Source organism: Delphinapterus leucas, chromosome 6, assembly GCF_059928025.1.
Source record: "Delphinapterus leucas isolate spDelLeu-1000000601 "Yukka" chromosome 6, BTC_Dleu_Yukka2, whole genome shotgun sequence".
NCBI lineage: Eukaryota > Metazoa > Chordata > Mammalia > Artiodactyla > Monodontidae > Delphinapterus > Delphinapterus leucas.
Window position 1 is genome coordinate 20,716,902 of NC_143134.1, and position 22,983 is coordinate 20,739,884.

General features: G+C 42.6%; 1 protein-coding gene across 1 annotated transcript in view; it reads right to left on the bottom strand.

Annotated features, from left to right (window-relative positions):
- DOCK5 (dedicator of cytokinesis 5) overlaps nt 1–22,983 on the bottom strand; it is a 216,285-nt gene that overhangs the window by 148,000 nt on the left and 45,302 nt on the right. Inside the window, exon 2 of the mRNA XM_022595031.3 lies at nt 7,865–7,948. Within this exon, the coding sequence (XP_022450739.1) occupies nt 7,865–7,948 (84 nt within the window). The remainder of the gene's footprint in view (nt 1–7,864; nt 7,949–22,983) is intronic.

Genomic DNA, 22,983 nt, shown 5'->3' on the forward strand with positions numbered 1-22,983 from the left:
TCTGGATATATGCCCAGGAGTGGAATTGCTGGATCACATGGTAATTCTATTTTTAGTTTTTTTGAGGAACCTCCATACTGTTTTCCATAGTGGCTGCCCCAATTTACATTCCCACTAACAGCGTAGGAGGGTTCCCTTTTCCAATGGAGGGTTCTTAATACGACATCTCAGAAAGATGCCTATTAAACCTCTTCTTGGAAAAAACTCCTCAAATACACTCTCTTCTTTTTTACGCCTCTGTTAGAAAGTTTTGTCATCTATGGAGCTAAAACTTAGTGCCATGTAACTTTACCTACCCATCATAATACGCCCTCTGGGCTTACTCAAAAAAGGTTGCTTTATAAAAGATGAGACTCAAAACGTGTATAGCCCAAGTCATAATCCATGTCTATATCTTTTCATATCATAAGGTAGTGGATTTCTTGATTAAGGTGCATTTCAAAACTGGCCTCATTCCACACAGAAGAAATATATATGTTGGGGACCTCCTGCGTACAGACAAATGCTCCTTTTTATTTCAACTTTTCAGGATCCCCTGTTTCCTCTGGTTCCAATACAATCATCTGTGCTCTCCTCTGGGTCTTTAACAAATTACACTGAAATAATATAAAACTTTATGCCGTACCTGCCTCTTCAGAGCTTGGAACGCCTTTGAGACATTATCTCATTTTGTTATTTCCAACAGGAGCCAATTGTGTTATGTTTACCCCCAGAAATCACTGTTAACACCAGTCACCCTCTCTCTTAAGCTTGTGAGTGGTTTACGGAGCTGAAAATGAGTTAAATAATGGATATGAATCAAAGGTAGGAAACCAGTACCCATTGGTGGAACAACAAACCCTGAGCCTGAAATCACCTGTGACCGGAATTTGGATAATTACAGGAGAGGAGAGCTTCATGGCAGCAGGGATGCTGAAACCTTACTTTTCAAGTCACTTTCATTTAATCACTTTCAATTCAAAGAGTGATCCGATTTTAGACGAAATGACCATGACACAAAGAGAGTTCAAATGTCTTGCCCACGTACAGTTACCCTAGATAAGATAGAGACAAAGCCATGCAAACTAAAGTGGTCCTTCTCCTTTCACTCTCCATCACCTTCATCTGCCTCTGGTCTATATAACACCATCCTTTTCTCCCCATAGCACTTAGAAGTATCTGAACGTTTTTGTTCACATATTTTTTCACTTGTTTTGTCTATCTCTTGAATGAAAACCCTGTGAGAGGGGAAACCTTGCCATTTTGTCACTCAGGTGACCTCAATGCCTAGAACATCTCTTGTGGTCAATAAATGTAGTTGGCACAGAAGAGCATAATACTTGCTCAGCGAGTCCTGTTGAATGAATAAATGACCACAGCTGGAATCTCCCCCAGGTATCAGTGCTTTTTCAGTCATGCCCATGGATCTGGGGTGGGAAAGAACACTCAGATGGAGAACAGCTGTCTCACTGCCAACTCTTTTCTGGTTAAAGAAGCAAAGACACGGCAGTGACTACAGGCAGGCCGGTGCCAAAGCGGAAGAAAGGCAAGGACACTTGTTTTACTCCTTGAGGATTTCTGTTCCCTGAAAAAGTTTCTGAAGGCAAACAATTATTGGTGGTCTATTAAAAAGGAGCAATATACAGCTTGTCAGTCAATTCTACTCCCTTCCCTTATTTTTAGTAACGAATGACGTTCAGGAGCAAGGTTACAGAGAGGAACGGTGATAAGGGATGAGGAACGATTACTCTCTCATGTGGACTGTGGTCTCCTGTTTTGGAGCCAAATCTCAAGCAATCAGTCTGGCATTTCCCCAAAAGGTTAAACACAGAGTTACTATATGATCCAGCAATTCCACTCCTAAGGATACACCCAAGAGAAATGAAAACATATATCCACACAAAAACTTGTCGTTCATGGCAGCAGCATTATTCATAATAACTAAAAATTGTAAACAATCCAAATGTCCATCAACTGATGAAGAGATGAATACAATGTGAACTATGCCTACAATGAATATTTTTTAGCAATAGAAAGATATGAGGTACTGACACATGCTACAACATGGATGAGCCCCCAAAAGATCATTTTAAGTAGAAGAAGACAGTCACAAAGGACCACACATTACATGATTCCACTTATGTGAAATGTCTAGAATAGGCAGACCTACAGAGACAGAAATTAGGTTGGTGGCTGCCTGGAGCTGGGGGGTAAAAACCACTTACGGGTAGAGGATTTCTTTTGGGGATAATGAAAATGTTCTGAAAGTAGATAGTGATATGGTTGCCCTACTTTGTGAACAGAGTACTTTGTAAATAATTATTGAATTGTATACTTTAAATGGGTCAACTGGATGGTATTTGAGATCTATCTCAAAGCTGTTATTGGAAAAAGCAGCTCACGTGGTAACCAAGTCCATTGTGTGGTCTGCACAGGGCAGGGCAATGCCGGCATCTCATAGAAGGAGAAAAGCAGCCCTGCCCTGTACTATCGGGAGTTCTGTGGAGGTGGCCCCATCCCCCTTACTCTCCACACTACCTTGCTTTTGCTCCCACAGTCTTGCCCTGGTCTCCCATTTATCTTCACTCATACAACAGGCTTGCTGAGCACCTACTGTATACTGGGAGCCATGCTAGGCACAGGCCCTGCCGATGAAGGAGGGGCAGGCCTTCAAGAAGCTACCACTTTTGGAATCATTCATTCAACCACAGGGCGGAAAACAGCAAAAGGAGAGTCCTAAGTGGTATTCTGTTGTGGGCAGAAAAGAATTTTTCAAGTCCGGGTTCCAGAAAGGTGAACTCATGTCCACACCAGAAGAGCCCACCCAGGTCTGGTACGCAAATATCTCAAAGGCACGGTGTCTGGCGGGGTGGGACCCCTGGAGTCAGCACTGACAGGAAGCTGAAAGACACAACCCCCGCATCGCAGGCCAGGGCCATGAAATGGTGCCAGCACCACCCTTCAATTCCATCTGGCAGTACTGTGGGTGTTTCCACTTTGTTTATTTTTCTAAAGGAAAGAGGAGATGGGGGAGGAGGGCTTGAACGCAAGTTATTACTCAGCATTTCCATCATGTTTAATGTCTGCAAAGCCCTCCTGCCCTCACTGCGTCCTGAACTGCCTTGAATAATCAAGAAACTTGAGAACCCAGCCACGAACTCAAAGTACTTAGCAGATAGAAGTACCTATCACTGCGTCTGGCAATGCACGCACCATTAAAAAAATTAATTCATAAGATAAACACTAGTTTAAACCTTAAGCCAGTATAATCATCTCTGTAAAGCTGACCTGCCACTTGGCAGTTAATGAAGTGAATAAGCTCATACTCTAAATCTCCCCATTCACACCCTGACACATGTCCACTTTTACGGAACGGGCGCTGACATCCTTTTTTAAATTTTATTACTCACTTATTCGTTCATTCATTCATTTATTTACTTTCAGCCACGCCTTGCAGCGTGTGGGATCTTAGTTCCTGACCTGGGATCAAACCCGTGACCCCTGCCTTGGAAGCACGGAATCCTAACCACTGGACCACCGGGGAAGTCCCTGACGTCCTTCTTTGAAAGAATTCTATGGCTGGCCCCCAAGCATTTTATGGTAACAATTAACAAGAAATTTGGCTTCTTGCTGTCAGGACCTACAGCACCTGGATCATCATAGTCTAGATGCAGCAGTGATCAAGTAACAGTGTTTTGTATGAACTGGGCCAGCACTTCTGGCAAGTGTACCGCTGTGTAAGTTGTAATATATTAGGTGCACCGTGGCTTTTGGACTCAAGCTCCGGAAGGTATTTGAAACAGACGTGTTTGTGTGTTTACATTTATATTCAACCAAGCTTGGTGACCACGTTAGCTTGGTCCATAGGAGTGCTACTTTTAGGAATGCTCATTGGTCGACTGGGAGATTGCTCAGTAAGGTAAAAATAATACGCACACTTAAAATTACCATTAATATGAATCATTTGAGGACAAAGTGTTTCAATCAACTATTTCAAGAAACACTGGGGTCACATAAAAATGAAAAAAAACTTTGAAAATGTATTTAAAAGGTATCATCGGGCTTCCCTGGTGGCGCAGTGGTTGAGAGTCCGCCTGCCGATGCAGGAGACACGGGTTTGTGCCCCGGTCCGGGAAGATCCCACATGCCGCGGAGCGGCTGGGCCCGTGAGCCATGGTCGCTGGGCCTGCGCGTCCGGAGCCTGTGTTCCACAACGGGAGAGGCCACAACAGTGAGAGGCCCGTGTACCACAAAAAAAAAAAGGTATCATCTACTTGATTTCAGATCCACTCTGTGCTCTTCCCTCCCACACTCTGCAGGTCAATTAGAAAAGCCTGACAATACAACACACACACACACACACACACACAGGAGCTAACATGGTAAAGTAAAGAATTACCACATCTAGATCTGAAAAAGAACAAACTCAGAAAGATGAGGCCAGCACTGGGGGCTGCTTTCCTCTCGGGGCATCTGCTGAATTAAGAAAAGATTCCTGAGCGGCTAAGCAGCATTTCTGACGGCCTTGTGGGGTCAGAAAAGCCCTGGCACTGCCAGTGAATTGGCTGCAATTTCAGACAAAAAAGACTAAGGAAAAAAGCATTACTGCAGATGAAGATAACAATAAAAAGTTTTACAAACAGGAATTAAAAGTTGGAATTGTCTAATATAACAATTCTAAAATTGTACGCACCTAAAAACAGTTCTGAGAATACAGAAAGCAAAAAACTGACATCACGGTAAACTGACGCAAACTGCAATCATGGGGGAAGGTTTAACACAGTTCTCTCAGCAACAGAAAAAGCAGAAAGAAGGTTACCATATAGCAAATTTGAAAAAAAAAAAAAGTGACAAAATCACAATCTAATTGTCATCTATAGAACTTTGCACCCAGTAATCGTAAAATATACGATTCTTTTCAAGCCCATGGAAACTGAACACGTGCCTTTATCGGTATAATGGAAAATGTGTGTCCATAAAGACTAGGTAGAGTAGATTAATTTGACCCAGACAAAGCTGTATGACCTAGTAAGGCTTGAAGAGACTATGGTTTCAATATGTAAAGGAGTTCAAGAAGATAAATAGGACTTCCCCAGTGTGCAGTGGTTAAGAATCCGCCTGCCAATGCAGGGGACATGGGTTCGAGCCCTGGTCCAAGAAGATCCCACATGCCACGGAGCAACTAAGTCCGTGTGCCACAACTACTGAGCCTGAGCTCTAGAGCCCGCGAGCCACAACTACTGAAGCCCACGCACCTAGAGGCCGTGCTCCACAACAAAAGAAGCCACCACAATGAGAAGCCCACACACCGCAACAGTAGCCCCTGCTCGCTGCAGTTAGAGAAAGCCTGTGCACAGCAACGAAGACCCAATGAGCCAAAAATAAATAAATAAAATTTATATTTAAAAAAAAAGAAGATAAAGTAGATTATCCCTAGTGTCTTGGTGATGCCATGGAATCAATGTTTGGCTGGACCTAAGATGGTGAGAATAAAAACGGAAGAGAGGGGCTTTCCTGGTGGTGCAGTGGTTTAGAATCCGCCTGCCAATGCAGGGGACACGGGTTCGAGCCCTGGTCCGGGAAGATCCCACATGCCACGGAGCAACTAAGCCCGTGCGCCACAACTACTGAGCCTGCGCTCTAGAGCCCGTGAGCCACAACTACTGAGCCCGCGAGCCACAACTACTGAGCCCGTGAGCCACAACTACTGAAGCCCACACACCTAGAGCCTGTGCTCCACAACAAGAGAAGCCACCGCAATGAGAAGCCTGCGCACCACAACGAAGAGTAGCCACCACTTGCCACAACTAGAGAAAGCCCACACACAGCAACGAAGACCCAACGCAGCCAAAAATAAATAAATAAATTTATTTTTTTAAAAAAAATATAAGAGAAAGAATAGAGTGGGAAGCGTCCAAACAGCCCTCCCTCCCTTCCCCTGCCCCTGGAAGCTGCACGAAGACACTCTGAAGTGTGTGAAGGGGAGAAGGATAATGCAAACCACCAGCCCTCTGCCTAAAACTAAAGGAGGAAGAGTAAAAACAGAGTCTTCTGTGCAATGCGGCAGACGGCTTAGCTTTCCTATGGCCGAGCCCTACTTCCTTTCCTTCGGACCTCCCATCTCCTCTTCCCCATCCTGTGTCTGTCTGCCTTGCCCTTGGAAGCCGCACTAGATTCCAGACGACCACACTTGCCATGCCATCATCAGAACCATTTACATGGGGGGGGGGCCCAGACCCTGCAAATCCAGGGTTCTTGTCCTAACAAGCCTTACCCTATGAGAAAAATCTGCCTAGCTTCCCACCTCATGCCTGCCCCAATCTTCAGAGAGAATCAACGGACCCTCAATGTTCTTTGCTTTGATCCTCAATGTTAGGGGCCTAGAGACATGTTTGTTGTGCTCTGGGCATTTGGATTAGAAATGTGGATACGTGGATGAGTCCCGTTAGGATTTAGAGAGCTTGAGTTGGAGCGAGAAGCCTGGGGGGTGGGGGTGCAGACATGACCTGTGCTCTTCAGATGACCCGGGAGCCCTGGGCAACTGCCCAACAACCCACTTACAGGTTAACTGGGACCCCCTCCCCAGCCCGACCTAGTTGCAGGAAATATACTCGTAGGCTTTCCAGACCTAGAGTCGTCCGGACCTAATTCTCTGAAGGAATCTCAGCAACACCAAGTAAGTCTCTCCCTCATTTCTCCCCGAGTCTGGGAACATTTAGTGCTGAGAAGAAAGAGCCACTTCAGCAGCTGGGCTTCCTTCGAGCTCCCGCCAGACCAGAGGCGCGCATGTCTCCTCCGGAGCCAGGGCTGCGTCAGGCCCTTCTGCATCCAGTCACATTTTTTTCTGAATTTTTATCGGTTTATTTAATTATTTTATCTGAGAGAATTTTACAAAGAAATAAATGTTTTTGCCTTTTAGAATGTAAGTTGAATTATATGCTTTTCCTATTTATTTTCAGTACTTATGAATAGATAGCATCTTTCATGTATTAAGGTCTTGCTTCATGAGAAGCCGCTAGAAATCAGCAGTGCTTCATCTCATGCGGCTCTGTCACTAGTTGTATGACGTGAGGCACCTTATTTACTCTGAACAGCAGTTTTCTCAACTACGTTAAGAAAGTGAGCATGGGGCTTCCCCGGTGGCGCAGTGGTTGAAAGTCCGCCTGCCGATGCAGGGGACACGGGTTCGTGCCCCGGTCCGGGAAGATCCCACATGCCGCGGAGCGGCTGGGCCCGTGAGCCATGGCCGCTGAGCCTGCGCGTCCGGAGCCTGTGCTCCGCAACGGGAGAGGCCACAACAGTGAGAGGCCCGCGTACCGCAAACAAAAACAAAAACAAAAAAGTGAGCATGGGTTAACTTGTGTAATTTTTAAGAGTTCTATATTTTTGAAAGTCAGTAATACATATTTTTTCTTAATTAGAAAAAAACCCTTGCCCTGCCACCCTTAGAGGATTGCCATAAGAATTAAATAGGATGGCATACGTATAACAGCACTGAAACCTCACAAAATGCAGAGTCACAGGTTTTGGTTTTGGTTGTTTTAGCTACACAGCGCAGCATGCAGGATCTTAGTTCCCCAACCAGGGATCGAACCCATGCCCCCTGCAGTGGAAGCGCAGAGTCTTAACCACTGGAGCACCAGGGAATTCCCCAGAGTCACATATTTTGATGCTGGCCTCTGGGCATGTCTGCGCTCATGCACTCAGCTGCCTGTTTTGAAAACACCCACAGTCCAAAACTGTATACCCTAAGCACTTCCTGGATTTTTACTAGCATCACTTCAGATGTAAAGCACATTGATATTTGCTCTAAGTGCCTTATGAATAAGTAACTTCTACTGTTTGGGCCTTGCTCCATGTCTGGCAGAAGGCCATCCAGACTTACCCTCATACATCTCCAGGATGTGAACCGTGTCTCCAACCTGCAAGGACAGCTCCACATCTTGAGAGGCATTGTAGTTATAGATTGCTGGAAAGGAGAAATAAAAGAGGAACATGATGGCATCAGTGGCAGTTAAAATACAAGTCACCAAATACATTAAAAAAAATAATAATACGAGTCACCAAAGAGCACATTCGGTGGTTAGTGAACCACTCCTCTAACAAATAATCCTCTCTTTAATCATTTCAGGTGAATCCCCCACTGAAAAGCAGAGGGCATCCTCCTGGACTCCCATTACTGGTATGTTACAGTCATACTCCCATCCAACAAATATTGGTTGGTTGCCTACTACGTACCACATACTGTGCTAGAGACTGGAGATAGAGTGTTGAAACACACAGATGTGGTTCCTGTACCAGGGATTTTTAATAGTTTAGTACGGGAAGAGATATAGTAAATATATTATTACAGAAACAACTCCTTAATTAAAATGGTGATAAGAGTTATCAGCCTACAACACCACCGAGCTTATGATCTCTAGGGCATAGGGCGAGCCGTCTCCCGGCTTCCCAGACACAGTAACAGGCCCCCAACGGACCACGTGTGAGCCCCACCTACCCCCCCAGTAATAGACTAACACTGGGTGGCTGCCTCGCCCCAGCTCTAGGTACCCTGGGGAAATGGGGTTCCCCCAAGGTGACCTCCATCACCACAGTCCTTAGGACTGGCAATGACTGGACCACAATCATACAAAACAGTAGACTAACTCTTGTAACTCCAAAAGAAGAAGGCAATCCCATTTTAAGATAGGTAAGAGCTCTGAAGAGACATTTTACCGAGAATCATATATGATGACTAATAAGCACCAGAAAAGACGTCAAACAACCATTAGTCATCAGGGAAATGCAAATTAAAACCGCAACGAGATACAACTTCTCACCCACCAGAATGGCTATTAATTTTTTTTTTTTTTTGCTATTAATTTTTAAAAGGCAGACTTGGCAGGAATGTGGAGAAACTGGAACCCTCATGCATCGCTAGTAGGAACATAAAATGACACAACGTCTTCGGAAAACGGTTTGGTGGTTTCTTAAAAAGTTAAACATAAATGTACGCGCAGCCCCGCAATTCCGCGCCCAGTTATCTACAAAGAGAAATGGAAACGTGCTGACACAGAAACTTCATGTGCATATCCATAGCTGTTGTGGTAGGCAGAATAATAGCCCCCAAAAGATATCCACATCCGATTTCGGCATCTGTGAATGTTTCCTCAGGTGGCAAAAAGTGTGAGTTAGTTAAGGATATGGAGAGGAGGTTAATCTGGAAATTCAGGGTGTGGTCCAAACACAATCACACGTATCCAGATGACAGAGAGACAGAGGGAGTTTTGAGAGTCTCACAGAAGAGAAGGCAACATGAGGACGGAGGCAGAGGTGGAAGTAACATGACCTCAAGTCAAGGACTGGCACAACCACTAGAAGCTAGAAAAGACAAAGGACGGAATCTCCCCTAGAGCCTCTAGAAGGAGCACAGCCGGTCAACACCTTGATTTTAGACCTCTGGCCTTCAGAACTACGAGAGAATAAAATCCTCTTGTTTAAACAACCAAGTTTGTGGTAATTTGCTAGGACAGCCACAAGAAACCAATATAGCAGCATCATTCACAACAGCTGAAAACTGGAAACAATTCATCCACTGAAGAATGAGTGGAGAAGTAAAATGTGGTGTGTCCACACAATGGAATATCAGTCAGCAATAAAAAGGAATGAAATACGAACACATGCTACAACACGGATGCTTCAAAGACATTATGCGAAATGAAAGTCCCGTGCACAACACATACGTTAGGCTTCCATTTCCTTGTAACGTCCAGAAGAGGCAAGTCTATCAGCGACACAGGGCAGCTGACTGTTTCGTGGGTTGGGGGTGGGAATAGCGACAGAGCACAACAGGCACCAGGAAGCTTTACAGAGAGATGGAAACACCCTAAAACTGGATTGGATTGTAGTGATGGTCATATAACACTGCACATTTACTAAAAATCAATGAACTATATGCTTACAGTGGGTGGATTTTATGGTATATAAATTAGACTTCGATGAAGCTTTTTTTTTTTTTTTTAAGGTAGATTTATTTCTTGCCCTCTCTCATGATGAGTGAGCTGCATCCTTTCAGGGAAAAAGAATCACCTTAGAGATTCGGTTCTAACCACTGACCTGACCATCCAAGGAACCCACGACGTTCCCCATCTCTGCGGCTCTTATGAGCACATGAGGCTGGTCACTCAATCCATCAAACCATCTGCCAGATGCCACAAGGGTCATTAAGAAGGGAAGAAAGGTATCCAACCCAATCATGGTACCTCTACTGCTCTTTCCTGAGCCTGCGATGCGCCGAGATCAGCAGCCTGACTGCAGGCTCATCACAGTCAATCTATCCCAGAACAGAAGGAGCAGACCTCTAGCCCCATGTTCTTCAAGTGGCCTCTCTTTTTGAAGAGAATCACCCAAATATGTGTTCTTCTGTAGTCTTGGCACAGAAGTCTGGACAGATGATACTGGAACTGGCTTACTACTGAGCCTGTGGACTATAATATGAATTCAGAGTAAGATCAGGCATTCAGAAGGAGTTAGTTCCTGGTTCCTAGACTTCTTCGTGGGCCACGAGGCCACAGCTACTGATCCACTGAGGTTCACTTCCTTCGTCTAACTGCTACTTGATTCAAATGTTTTGCCCACTAGGTATACTGCTGGGTCTCCACAGAAAATGTAGATCTCACATCCCTGAATCCCTCGAGCCCCCCATTCACTGCCTCCCCCCAAACTGGTTCCTCCCACTGGCCCCGCCAGCAGATGGAATCAGGAAGTAGAGAGCTTGCTGTGTCACAGTGTGTTGTGTAATCACCGAGCTTCACCTCTTCCTCGCCCTTAGTCACCAGGAAAGTAAGCAGAACGCTCAAAGGCAGCACCTGGCACTGTAGCTCCAAGCTACAAACACCTACCAAGGACTGCTGTAAACACACACACACACACACACACGCACACACACACACACACAGACTATTATGTTTCCTTAAACCCTAGATTCCAGAGCCTGACAATCAAAGTGCTCCCGAAATTATCCTGGCCTTAATTCTCCACCTTTGCCTCCACCATCTGCCAAATTCCACCCTCTGCTCCAGTCAGGACTCATAACCTCCCCTAAATTCTGTGCTCAGCTCACGGTTTACCTCTGCCTGGAACGACAGCTTATCTGTTTCTTCCTCACACTGTAAAGCTCACATTCACGATGCAGTTCGACAAACGATTACTGACTCCCTATCACCCTGCAAGGATCTCTTTTTTTCTCCGATGTCCCGCAATTTTTCCTTTAACACGGTTTGGGCTTTAAATCACAGATAATCCTGTGTTATGAGCTGCCACCGATGAGAAGGTAAACCCTTCATGAATGGGGACCTGGTTACACATTACTTTGTGCCTTTCACATTCCAAGGCACTGGATGAGGCCCAAAGAAGGTGCTCAAGGCACAAGAGCGGCCTTTATAAAACCCACCAATCGATTCAGTTATTCACCACTTCTTCCACAAACTTCAAGGTAATTCTGCTTCCCTCAGAAGCAGCAGGTGTGGTTCCCCACCACTCATGAAAGGGATTATCAAATCACCTCTCTGGCCTCTCTTTTGCTAATTACACGTGAGAATCTGCCTTTCCAACCCAAGCCTTCAAAGAGCTTCACATGGGAAACACATTCTTCAACAATGCCTTTCGCTGGAGTGACAAGTCACCAGTTAGAGGGCATTTGTACTCCCTGTTGCGTGCCTTTGGGCAGAAGTACTAACAAGCTTTCCAGTCACTTACAATGTCATCTATTTACGCCAACGATGCACTTTAGAACCACGCCCTCCCCATCTCCCTCCTTAATCCACTTCATTTCCGTTGTAGTTTATGATTTCACTTCCATATGGAATATAGTAATTGTATGGAGTGGGTGCCAATTACCATATTATTTAACGAGGAAACTGAGACTCAGAAGGGGTCAGCACCTTGCCCAGAGGAGCCCAGCTCTACCAGCAGCAGAGCTGTTACTGACGCTGTCCTGTGAAGACCCATTCATCCTATTTTACCAGGCTGGTCCACGATGCCAAAGGGATGCCCTGGAAGAGCCTGGCAGCAAAGAAAAGAACCTGATAGCGTCTCAGTATGTTGTCTGCCTTAGAATTCTCTCATTAAATGAGACCCCAACTTCCCCAAACACTCTTTATCACACTGGGTTGGCCAGAAATTTCATTCTGTTAGTGAATACATTGTTCAGTGAAGTTCTTGGTGAAAATGAAAAATGTCTTTTATTTTTACTTAAAACCAAACAAACTTTCTGGCCACCCCAATACAGGTTGGTGATCATGTTGTCTGCTCATCTTGCGCTATTTCAAAAACAAGCATACAACTCACATGCTCAGTGGATCATGTTTTCTCCCTAGAATGTGAATAACTGTTACAGAGGAAGACAGAGAAAAGAGAAGTAAAGGAAACCCTTTGGGTTAAACAAAGCAGACTCAGTTCTATCAGTTACACATGAATGACCTTGGATGAGTTCGTCTGGGCCTCAGTTTCCCATCTGTAAACAAGGCATGGACCAGATGACTCTAAGAGACCCTATGGCTCCAACAGCCTCTGATTCACGAGGTTATAAGAGGCAAGAGAAACAAGTTGTGTCGTTTCGAATCAGCAGGCACCACCACAATGTCTTGTTTTGTCTGAGGAAATTAAACAAGAGAAGGGAGTCAGTCGCTGTGTATGAACCGCCTTGCTGGCTGCTACGTGCAAGGTTGGGAAAGACAAGCTGCTGGAATTCTGCCCCGAGCAGCTTACTGTTTATATCGCAAAAGTATAATTTTGCAGAGCCAACTAGATAAGACAGTATGTCTACAAATGTAAAGTAGTTTGCATTTTACCAAATCTTTGATTTGGCCTGGCCTTTTCTTTTAAACTAGACTTTCATGAGAGAGGAAAAAAGAGAAGAAATGTGAGGTCTTAGCATTATGCAACAAGAAACCAACAGAATAAGAATAGTCTCTGATAGGCCCCAATACGAGGATTGATTTTGACAATGAAAGGTCGATGGGCTGCTAGTAGTTAATCTTTCTGATAAATTAGGTTTTCATGAATCCTCAAATTACAACCCCCTGAAGAATTAACTAAAACATGACGTTTTCTATTAGGCGTTTGGTAGCGTCTATGAAAGAAAGATACAGCAAACACAGAACGAGGTCCTGACTTGAGTTGTCTGCTATTCAGAATATCAAGATGATCAAACTTCCTCTTTCTCATTATCATCTTGATCTGCCTACTTTCAGCCATTAGAACCATTAAGACTAAAAAGGCACATGTGTCTTTATCTTCACCCTGGGGTCAATGCAGTAATGTCCTAGAAGGTCAAGTGGACTTTTTTCTTTTGCTCTTTAATTCCAGTCTACTACAAGGATGAGACAATCAGATTCAACAGGAAGTATGACCCCAGGAGTTTTAAAAAAATGTGGTTTTATGCTGACCATTCCAATTAGGCTCCAGACTGGTCATCCAAGTCAGGGGCTGTCAGATAGGAACAGCTTCTACTTGTCACCAACAGTACTCCACAGGAGCAGCTCTTACAGGATTCTTAACTTCGTTTTCTAGACCTTTAGGAGAATTTAATGACCAGTTAGGAGATTTAATGACCGGTTCATTGGTTATTCTTTAGAAATCTCTATTTTAAGGATTATATCTATTTGTGGCTAGAACAGATAAATATATCTTTAATGGGAGAGAGATTTCACAGATATAAACTCAACTATGGTTTATTTATTTCCTCACTGGTACCAAAGGATTACCTCCAAGCCATCTCATTTAAATTAGTATGAAATTAAATTTACATGAAACATGTAAAGCTAAAACAAGGCAACTCAAAATTGCAGAATAGAAAGTCTTTGTTTTGCAAACACCAGGAGTTTCCCCACAGTTTGTCTATGTAACAAATGGAGGCACCAGTATATTCTTCCAAAGAGGAGAATGTAGCAGAGCCTCTAGGAAGATGACAAGCCCTGGTAGACACAGGGTAAATGGCAGTCACCTTCCCTTTCCCCCTTTCTTGCCCTGTCTGGCTTCCCACTTCGGGCATGGAGGCAGGCACGTCCTCAAAGATGGACACAACTGCCCTCACCAACAGGACAGTGGAAGTCATTCAATGAAAACTGGGGATCAGGAAGGTCTGTACAGGTAACGGAACAAGCTAGCCTCAACAGTCCTAACAAGGTAAAGTTGGATAACGAAAGGCAGATGTCCTTAAGGACAGCAAATGCATTTAACTGCAGGCAGCTAAGTACAAAGCGCCCCTTAGAAACAGCACGAGAACCGGGGAATAGTTCAGTATTTTAATCATTTTCTTGCTGCCCCTTCCGAGCATTTCTGCAGTGATTCAACTGAGGAGTCAGGGTGTTATTCAGAATACCAAGGATGCCTCAATCCTGGACTCACTATAGCACTCTCAATCTGGGTATAACACCGAAAGTACACATTCTAATGTTGCCATGCTTATACTTCTACTAAGCTTCTATGCTTTTCAACTGATCTCTTTCTTGTAAAGGAAAAGGAAAAGAGAAAAAAATCAGAGGGCAACTATGGCAGGCTTTTAATGAGGAAGTAAAAAAATTAACTTACTAACAAGTCCAGAACACCTTCCCCTAATCAAATAAGGTATTATTATCAGGTTCTTCTCGGTATGCATTCTTATTAAATAAAAATGAGACAGAACTAAGATAAAAATGGTCAGATCTAAGACTGGGCTGAGTTTGCGGCATCTACCTTATGGACAGAAATCATAATTGAGGCATAGAGAATCTAAAAATAAAAGCCGGGACTTCCCTGGTGGTCCAGTGGTTAAGCATCCACGCTCCCACTGCAGGAGGCTCAGGTTCGATCCCTGGTCGGGGAACTAAGATCCCACATGTGGTGGTGAGGCCAAAAAAAAGAAAAGAAAAGAAAAGATAAGAGCCACCAATTATTGCAGACTCTAGAACAAGCACTTTGAAATGACAGTCAAAAATGTTAGTGATGATTTTCTCCATATGTACATGAAATTTGAGACAAAGCACAGATAAACTGAGAAAATGAATGATCCCCTACCAGGTTGGAAAACCCATTAATTTAATATCACCAATCTGAAAATGCAAATACAAAGGCAGCAGTTTTTACGTCTGTCTCCACAGGGCCTGTCCCAGAACAAGCTCAGTTGGTCGCCCTTAGCCTCCGGGGAGCGTTCAGGAGGGTCTTAGAACAGCTTCTCCCGTATTATGTACACCAGAGTCACGTCCTGCTGAAAGCACCATGAGAAAACAGAATGTGTACATGTGGCTGGGAGCGAAGGGCGAATCGGAAAAGCAGAGAACTGAGGAGAAGGCCAGACACTGAAGAGATCTGGGAAACCTCCTTGTTTCATAAGTGAAGAAATGGAAGCCCGGTGTGTACCAGACCAAGGTGACACCAAATTACAGTCAGGCTACTGAAGGTACTTTCTGCAGCTTGGCCAAAAACCCACCATTGCAGACTCTCAGGAAAGGCATTGAATTTTTTGGGCTTCAGTTTCCTTATCAATAAAGTGACATTTGTAACCTGGTATTTTGCCTACCTCAGGGTTACTGTAAGAATAAAATAAAAAGAAACATAAAAATGAGTAAGTATTGGTAATGTCTCTGGAAGGTTCTTCACCATAACAGAAAAGAGAAGTATGAAATCAAAAAGATACATAACTCTGGGCTAATCGATTTGCACTGGAAATTCGGTATGAATTTGGAATATTTTTCTCTCTATTCAACTTAAAAATACGTATTCATTTAGACTTGTGGCCAAAGTGGACCGCAGGGATCAGGGATCAGATGAACTATCATCCTGAACATCTAAAAAATGGACAAAAATATGACAGTGGTTTTCAGACACTGACCAGCATACAACACAGGAGGGTGATGCCTGAGAGAAGGGAAGCAGATGAGGGAAATCTTCAGTTGCATCTCCAGGCAAAAGTGCAGGGAGGAGAAGCTGAAACACAGCCCAGGAGTCACCCTAAGGTGAGGCAAGAGAGTTGAGAATTCAGGGAAGTCAAGGTGACTATAACACACAGAGCAGAGAATCAGAGAGGTGAGGGCTGCCTAAGTTTCCCTACCAGCTTAAGCTGATTACTGATCAGCCCATGCGTGTGAAGAAAATTCCCGAGGGCAAGGAAAAGAACCACTGGGAAAGAAAAGGAGGAGCTATTCCCAAGCCTCACACAGAGCTGGGAACAGTTCACATTCTCCACAACCAGAGCCAAGAAACCTTATGGTATGTGGCCACTGGCTTGGGTACTCAGAAGAGTATTGCCTTGGTAATGCAACCAAACTGGCCCCAGACTACAGGCTGTGCTGATCCCACCTAATAAAGATCAAATGCAAACCTGGAGAGAATGAAAGTTTCCTCATAATTCAACTCCATCCCAGAACAAGGCTCAAACTCCCAACATGATAAAATTGACAACGTCTGACATTCAGTTCGTGATTATAAGACATGCAAGGAAGAAGGGAAATAATCACCTATAGTTAGGAGAAAAAGCAATCAATAGAAAAAGACCCAGAAATGATGCCGATCAGGCAACAGAAAAAGTCCCAGTTAACTGAAAAGTATTCAAATCATACAAAGCATGTTCTTTGACTACAATGGAATTAAATTAAAAATCAATAACAGAAAGACATTTAGAAAATCCCAAGATATTTGGAAACTGAACAACACACCTCTAAACAGCTCCAGGACCATTAAAAAAATCAATGTAATCCACCACATTGAGATAAAAAGAGAGAAAAAATATGATCATCTCTATAGATGCAGAAAAGGCATTTGATAAAATCTGATATTCGTTGATGATAAAGTGTCAGCAAATTATGAATATCTTTAATTTGATAAAAAGCATACATGATACATCTATAGCAAACATACTGAACTGTCAAATATTAAATATGCTTCCCTAATACTGGGAACATGGCAAGGATATCTGCTCTCTATTCTACATTTTAATGTGGTTGTAACTAGTGCTATGATGCAAGAAAAAGAAATTAAAAGCTTACTAATTGGAAAGAATGTCATAAAGCTGTGTTTATTAGCAAATGATTTGGTCATCTATACAGAACATTTTAAGGCATTTACAAAAGTTACTAGAACTAATGAGTGAGGTTAAGGAGGTTTTAGGACCCAATTTTGGTCAATATACAAAAGAAAAAAAAGTCCACTGTATTTCTCTATACTATAACAAGCAAGCTGAAATTGCTGGATTATGATGTAAAGTGCATTTCTTCCTATAGATTTCAGGTCAAACAATTTGAAAACCAGTGCCCCAGAGAAACTCTTGCACAAGTGTACCAAGAAATATATGTAAGAATGTTCATAGTAGCAGTGTTTGTAGTAGCAAAAACTGGAACCAACCCAATGTCCATTGAAAGGAAAATGGGGAAATAGTTATGTTATATTCAAACATAGAATACAGCAGGGAAAATGAATACATTCTTTGCACACATACCACTAACAAAATGTTGGGCAAATTTTTTAAAAATACAGGAGCGATATACACAGATACCTTTAGATAAAATTTTAAATCTTGGAAAACTAAATGAATGAGGTTTTTAAAATATGCATATATATGTGGTAAAACTATAGGAAAAAATTATGAAAATAAAATACACTCATTTCAGAATACTTTTACTTCCAGGGTGGGGCTGTGGTGTCCGACTATTAGGGAGAAGCATGAGTGTGGGTCTAATATACAGTGAACTTTTTTTTGCAATTCATTAGATGGGGATACATGGGGGGTTTTGTTAGTTTGTTTTTATATAAGTGTTGTAAATATTCTTTTATGAGTTCAACATTTAATATTTCAGTGGTTCACAAATTGTTAAACACAAGATTGCTGGGCCCCATCTTTAGTTTCTGAGTCAGAAGGTTAGGAATGGGGCCCCAGAATTTGCATTTGAACACGTTCCCAGGTAGGAATGACACTGCTGGTTCAGTTCAACATTTCAAGAACCTCTGCATTACGTATTTGAGCCTCACACAAACCAGCGAAGAAGAAAGAGTGAACATGGGCCTCATTTTACAGATTTAAAAAAGTAATCTCTGAGCGATTAAGGGGTCGACAGGATTGCACTACTGTAATCATACCAGCTCTGGTCTCAGACTACCTGTGTCCAAACACTGGCTCTGTATTTACTGATTCTTATTGGAGGTAATTTAAATTCTTGATGCCCCAATTTCCTAACCTGTAAAATGGGTACAATTATAGCAATTCACATACAGGGTTCTTGTGAGCATTAAAGGATTATAAAGGTAAAGCACTTAAATTTGTTCCTGGTACATAGTAAATCCTGGGTAAACGTTAACTAACTTTAATACCACTACGTTAATTAAGTGGTAGAGTGAGACTTAAATCTAGGTATTCATTTTCAATCACTGTCAACACAAATGCCTTTTGGTACCACAAAACAACACTGGTGAGTTCCACAAAACTTATCTTTAAAAAAATTTTTTTAGAAACCTTTAAAACTGGATGACTTTAATGGAAATTCTAGATCCCACTGCTCTTTCCACTTACAAGAAAACTAAGAACCCAAGACCATACAGCTAGTTAGATTCAGTCTGGGATGAGCAAGCTGGAATAGCTTTTTCCAAAGGCCACATAACTAGTCTTTATAATAAATTTCACCCTGTATTGAATTGTACTTCTAAGGTAAACAATGAAAACAATGGAGGATTCAAAAACAAATGATCAATTACCATTTCTGGAATGAATGAATGAATCAAATAAGCAAGCAAGCCTCAGGCCTATCAACCTGAGGAACTAGGTTTCTGACTTGTTTACCTTCTTAATATATTTATTTTAACAACCAAATAAAAATTTCTTTACACAATACAATTAGCTGGAGTCAATTCAATGCAAAGATATGGAAATGTCCTTTCAATCTCATTTCTTCCTCTAGTCTGTAGAAAAGGAAATACAATATTTCTATGGCTTAATTTAAGAACAAATGAAAAATCTAAATTTGATTGTGTATCACCATAATCACTTTACATTTTAAAAAATTCACCAGAATTCCACTTTTTTTCACATACATTCGAAAATAATCAAAAATAAAGTAGCATGCAAATTCAAAACACCTCTTGAGTTATCCCCAAAGCATTAAAATATTTTAGGCATGAATGTTCATAAAAAGAAAATATTGCTCATAAAATAGAACAACCTAACGTACAGCACAATCTAAATGTTAATAGCATAATAACATTTTTCCAACCAGAAATCTAGCCTTGCTTGTTTTCTGGCATTTAAAAATAGAAATCAGGGACTTCTCTGGCGGTCCAGTGGTTGAAACTCCATGCTTCCACTACAGAGGGCGCAGGTTCGATCCCTGGTCAGGGAACTAAGATCCTGCATGCCACATGCGCTGCAGCCAAAAAATAAATAAAAAATCAAACTAGAAATCACGCTAAAGCTAGTGAAAAACATATTTCCTGGTCTTCCACACTAGTACATTATACTTTATTTCAGTATAACCAATTAATCAATAAGCCGTGACCTACAGTACAGTACAGATAAGGAGTAAAAACAAAGAGAGATGCTTGGTGACTTTGCTCTTTTGAATCACTTAGGCTTGACACCCATAGAGCCATCTTATACTTGCTGCTCTCTGTTTCCAGTCCTACAGTTTTAGTCTTTCCTTCACAATCTAGAACTCAGACTACTACCTTTGGACCTTAACTGATCACCCTGCCTGCAATATCTCCTCTTGTGCAAAACAGGATGTTAAAAACCACAGGCCCAAAATGGCGTCACTTGTGCTAAAGCCCAAGATATGAAACCTAGATTTAATATCCAACACCAAAAATGTTATCTTAATCAACCTATCTGGAATTTTCTGGTCAGCACCAATGAGTTCATCTGACAAGTGCACCCTATCCATCCTCCAGAGGAAGAAGAGGCAATCCACATGGTAAAACCCTTACTGTTCTCGTCCTCCCACAAAAGAAATCCTGGCCTAAGAAATAATCCTTTCTTTCCTTTTGCTAGTAGCTCCCTTGCCCTACCCTTCTTCCTATAAAAACCTTCCATTTCACACAACCTTTTAGAGCACCCTTCTAGTTGCTAGGTGGGATGCTGCAGGATTCGTGAATCACCTAATAAAGCCAATTAGATCTTAAATTTACTTGGTTAGATTCTGTTTTTCAACAGGGGCAGATAATAATAATTACATCATAGGGCTACTGTGTAGATTGAATAATAAAACTCTTACCAGGGGGAGAACTAGCTATTACTGATATTATAACATTACTTTGTATAATTGTGCCACTCTAATACTTTTTAACACTACTTATAACATTTTATTCCCCAGTTCAAAAATCTTCTCTGATAGTTCTCATATGCACATGATTTAAGAACTTTTAAAGCTCAGTTCTATCTGAGTCTTCTTTTGTAATCCCCTTGCTTGAATGGCCCTCTCTACTTTACTCCATTGGACCAAACCCTATCCATAAATTAAGTTTACAAAAGGCCAATTCAACCGCAAGCTCATCCCCAATTCTCCCAGCCTTCCATGGTTTCACCTTTTCAGAGATTATATGCCTCAACCTATTCTGCATAATTTAAAGCTTAACCAACTCCACCTAGTGTGTGACGGGACCTGCCCATGTCCCTCCTGGGGCTCCATGCAAAGAGGAGCCCCACAACCGGAGGCTGACATCAGGCATGGCTCCCTGTAACCGTGGTGATACAGAACCAAACTCGGGCCTGCTCGCCTGCTGCTCAGCAGAGCCAATCTACTGACACTGGGTTCTGGTGAAGGAAAGTGCAGCATTTATTGCAGGTACCAAGCAAGGAGAACAGGTAGCTCGTGCTCAAAAGTTCCAAACTCCCAGATGTGTTTCAGGGAAGGGCTTTTGAAAGCAATATTTGGGGTGAGGGTTATAGGGGGCATGACTTTCTTCTGATTGGTTGGTGGTGAGGTAACTGGGTGGTGTTTCAAGGATCTTAATCCTCAGTCTTCTGGTTCCAGCCAGTCTGGGACCTACGTGCTTGTGGTCAGCACACAGTCACCATCCTCCACCAGGGTGGGGGTCTTAGTTACTGCAGAAAAGGGTATGTGTCCGATTGTTTTGTATATCCCTTGAGGAGGAATTAGAACTCTGTTTTATCACTGAACTTTTGTTTCTTGACTGCTTTTCCTCTGTTTCTGCATTCCCTTGCTTCCTTAACTAGGAACTGCTTGAGTCTCTGCTCTTTGGAACTCAGGGAAGGCCTAGGAGACGAAAGCCTTTTTCTACAAACAAAACCAGGGGACACAGAGGAGCTTCTGTACCTGGGAAGGCCCCACAGGGTCCTGCTCAGTTTCAAATCCCCCTTTTCTTTGATACTCTGCAATCCTGAGGGGAACAGGGGGCAGGACAGGAAAGCAAATAAAGTTTGGGATAGAAAGGTTAATCATAAACTCAGTGGGGGAACTCAATTTTAGGGGGACTCAGCTTCAATGGGCTTCTTGGTACAGGCCTTCCTGAGACGACTGCTCAACAGCGACAAAAGAGGACTTGTGTTGGTTAGTCTCTACTTCCCTAAATTATAAGACTTCATTAAATCCCTTCATTAAATCTCCTCAAAAGGGAGCCAAGAGCATTCCTGGCAGCATCCTTCAGTCAGGTCCTGTCTGAACACCACGGTAGACAAATCTTTGTTTTTTCTCCTTATTTATACTATGCTCTGATACTGTGAAAAATTTCCTCTGTAGCAGATGGTGGGTTGGGGAGGTAATTTGGAGTGTGGTGTGTGTGAATAGAACACGTGATATATGAAAATGTGCCGAACTGCGGGGGGGGGGGGGGGGGGCGGGGCAGGGGGGCGGTAAGGTTGGCAAAGCTCCCTAACAAATAGGGCTGATTCGAGGTTGCCTCTATCCTGATAGTTCTTTGGCCCTTTCAAGAAATTTCAGGAAGGGAAAATTTAGTTGCCTAAACTTGGCGCCATATTTTTCCTCTCAAGTCTCCGTCATTTAATGGAAAGTTTAACAATATTGTTATTGTTACAAATAGTTGCATCTCATTTTTATCATCTTACTTTGTGCTTTCTATTTTCTTTGTTTTGTTTTATCTCTTGCTCTGTGGACTCTGCTTTCCTTTTCCCCCTTCTGGCAATATAATAAGGTAATTCTCTGTACAGATAGAGAGGTTTTAACTGTATTTGTCAAAAACTGGAAACAACCCAAATGTCCTTCAACAAGAGAATGAAGAAACAAGCTGTGTTACATCTGTACACTGGAATTCTCCTCAGCAGTGAAAAGGAACAATTACTGTTACAATGTGATGAATCTCACATGCGTTATATCAAGTGAAAGAAGCCAGACTCAATAGGGTACATACATACTGTATGATTCCATTTATAGAACATTCTGGAAAAGGTGAAAGGTACAGGGGAGGAACACAGACCAGTGGTTGCCAAGTGCTGGGGTTGAAAAGGGAGCTGACTACAAAGGAGCCCAGGAAAACTTTTGCAGGTAATAAAAGTATTCTACATTTTGATTGTGGTGATAGTTGCACAGCTAAATGAGTTTGTCAAAATTCACAGATTTATGCACTAAAATTATACCTTAATTAGGTATAATTAAATTATACTTTAATTTTTTTCATTTTAGTAAAAAAAAACAAAAAAGTCCACTCTACTCGTGATTACTTTGACACTTAAAAAAAAAAACCTCTTGAACCTACACTTAATTACCAATACCTATTTTTTCTTTTTTTTTTTTTCTGTGGTACGCGGGCCTCTCACTGTTGTGGCCTCTCCCGTTGCAGAGCACAGGCTCCGGACGCGCAGGCTCAGCGGCTATGGCTCACGGGCCCAGCTGCTCCGCAGCATGTGGGATCTTCCCGGACCGGGGCACGAACCCGTGTCCCCTGCATCGGCAGGCGGACTCTCAACCACTGCGCCACCAGCGAAGCCCTATCAATACCTTTAACTAAACATCAATCAACTGACCTAAGAGAAAATCAATCACTATATCCTCAGACTCCTCCTCAAACTGCTTCCTAGTTTTTGTT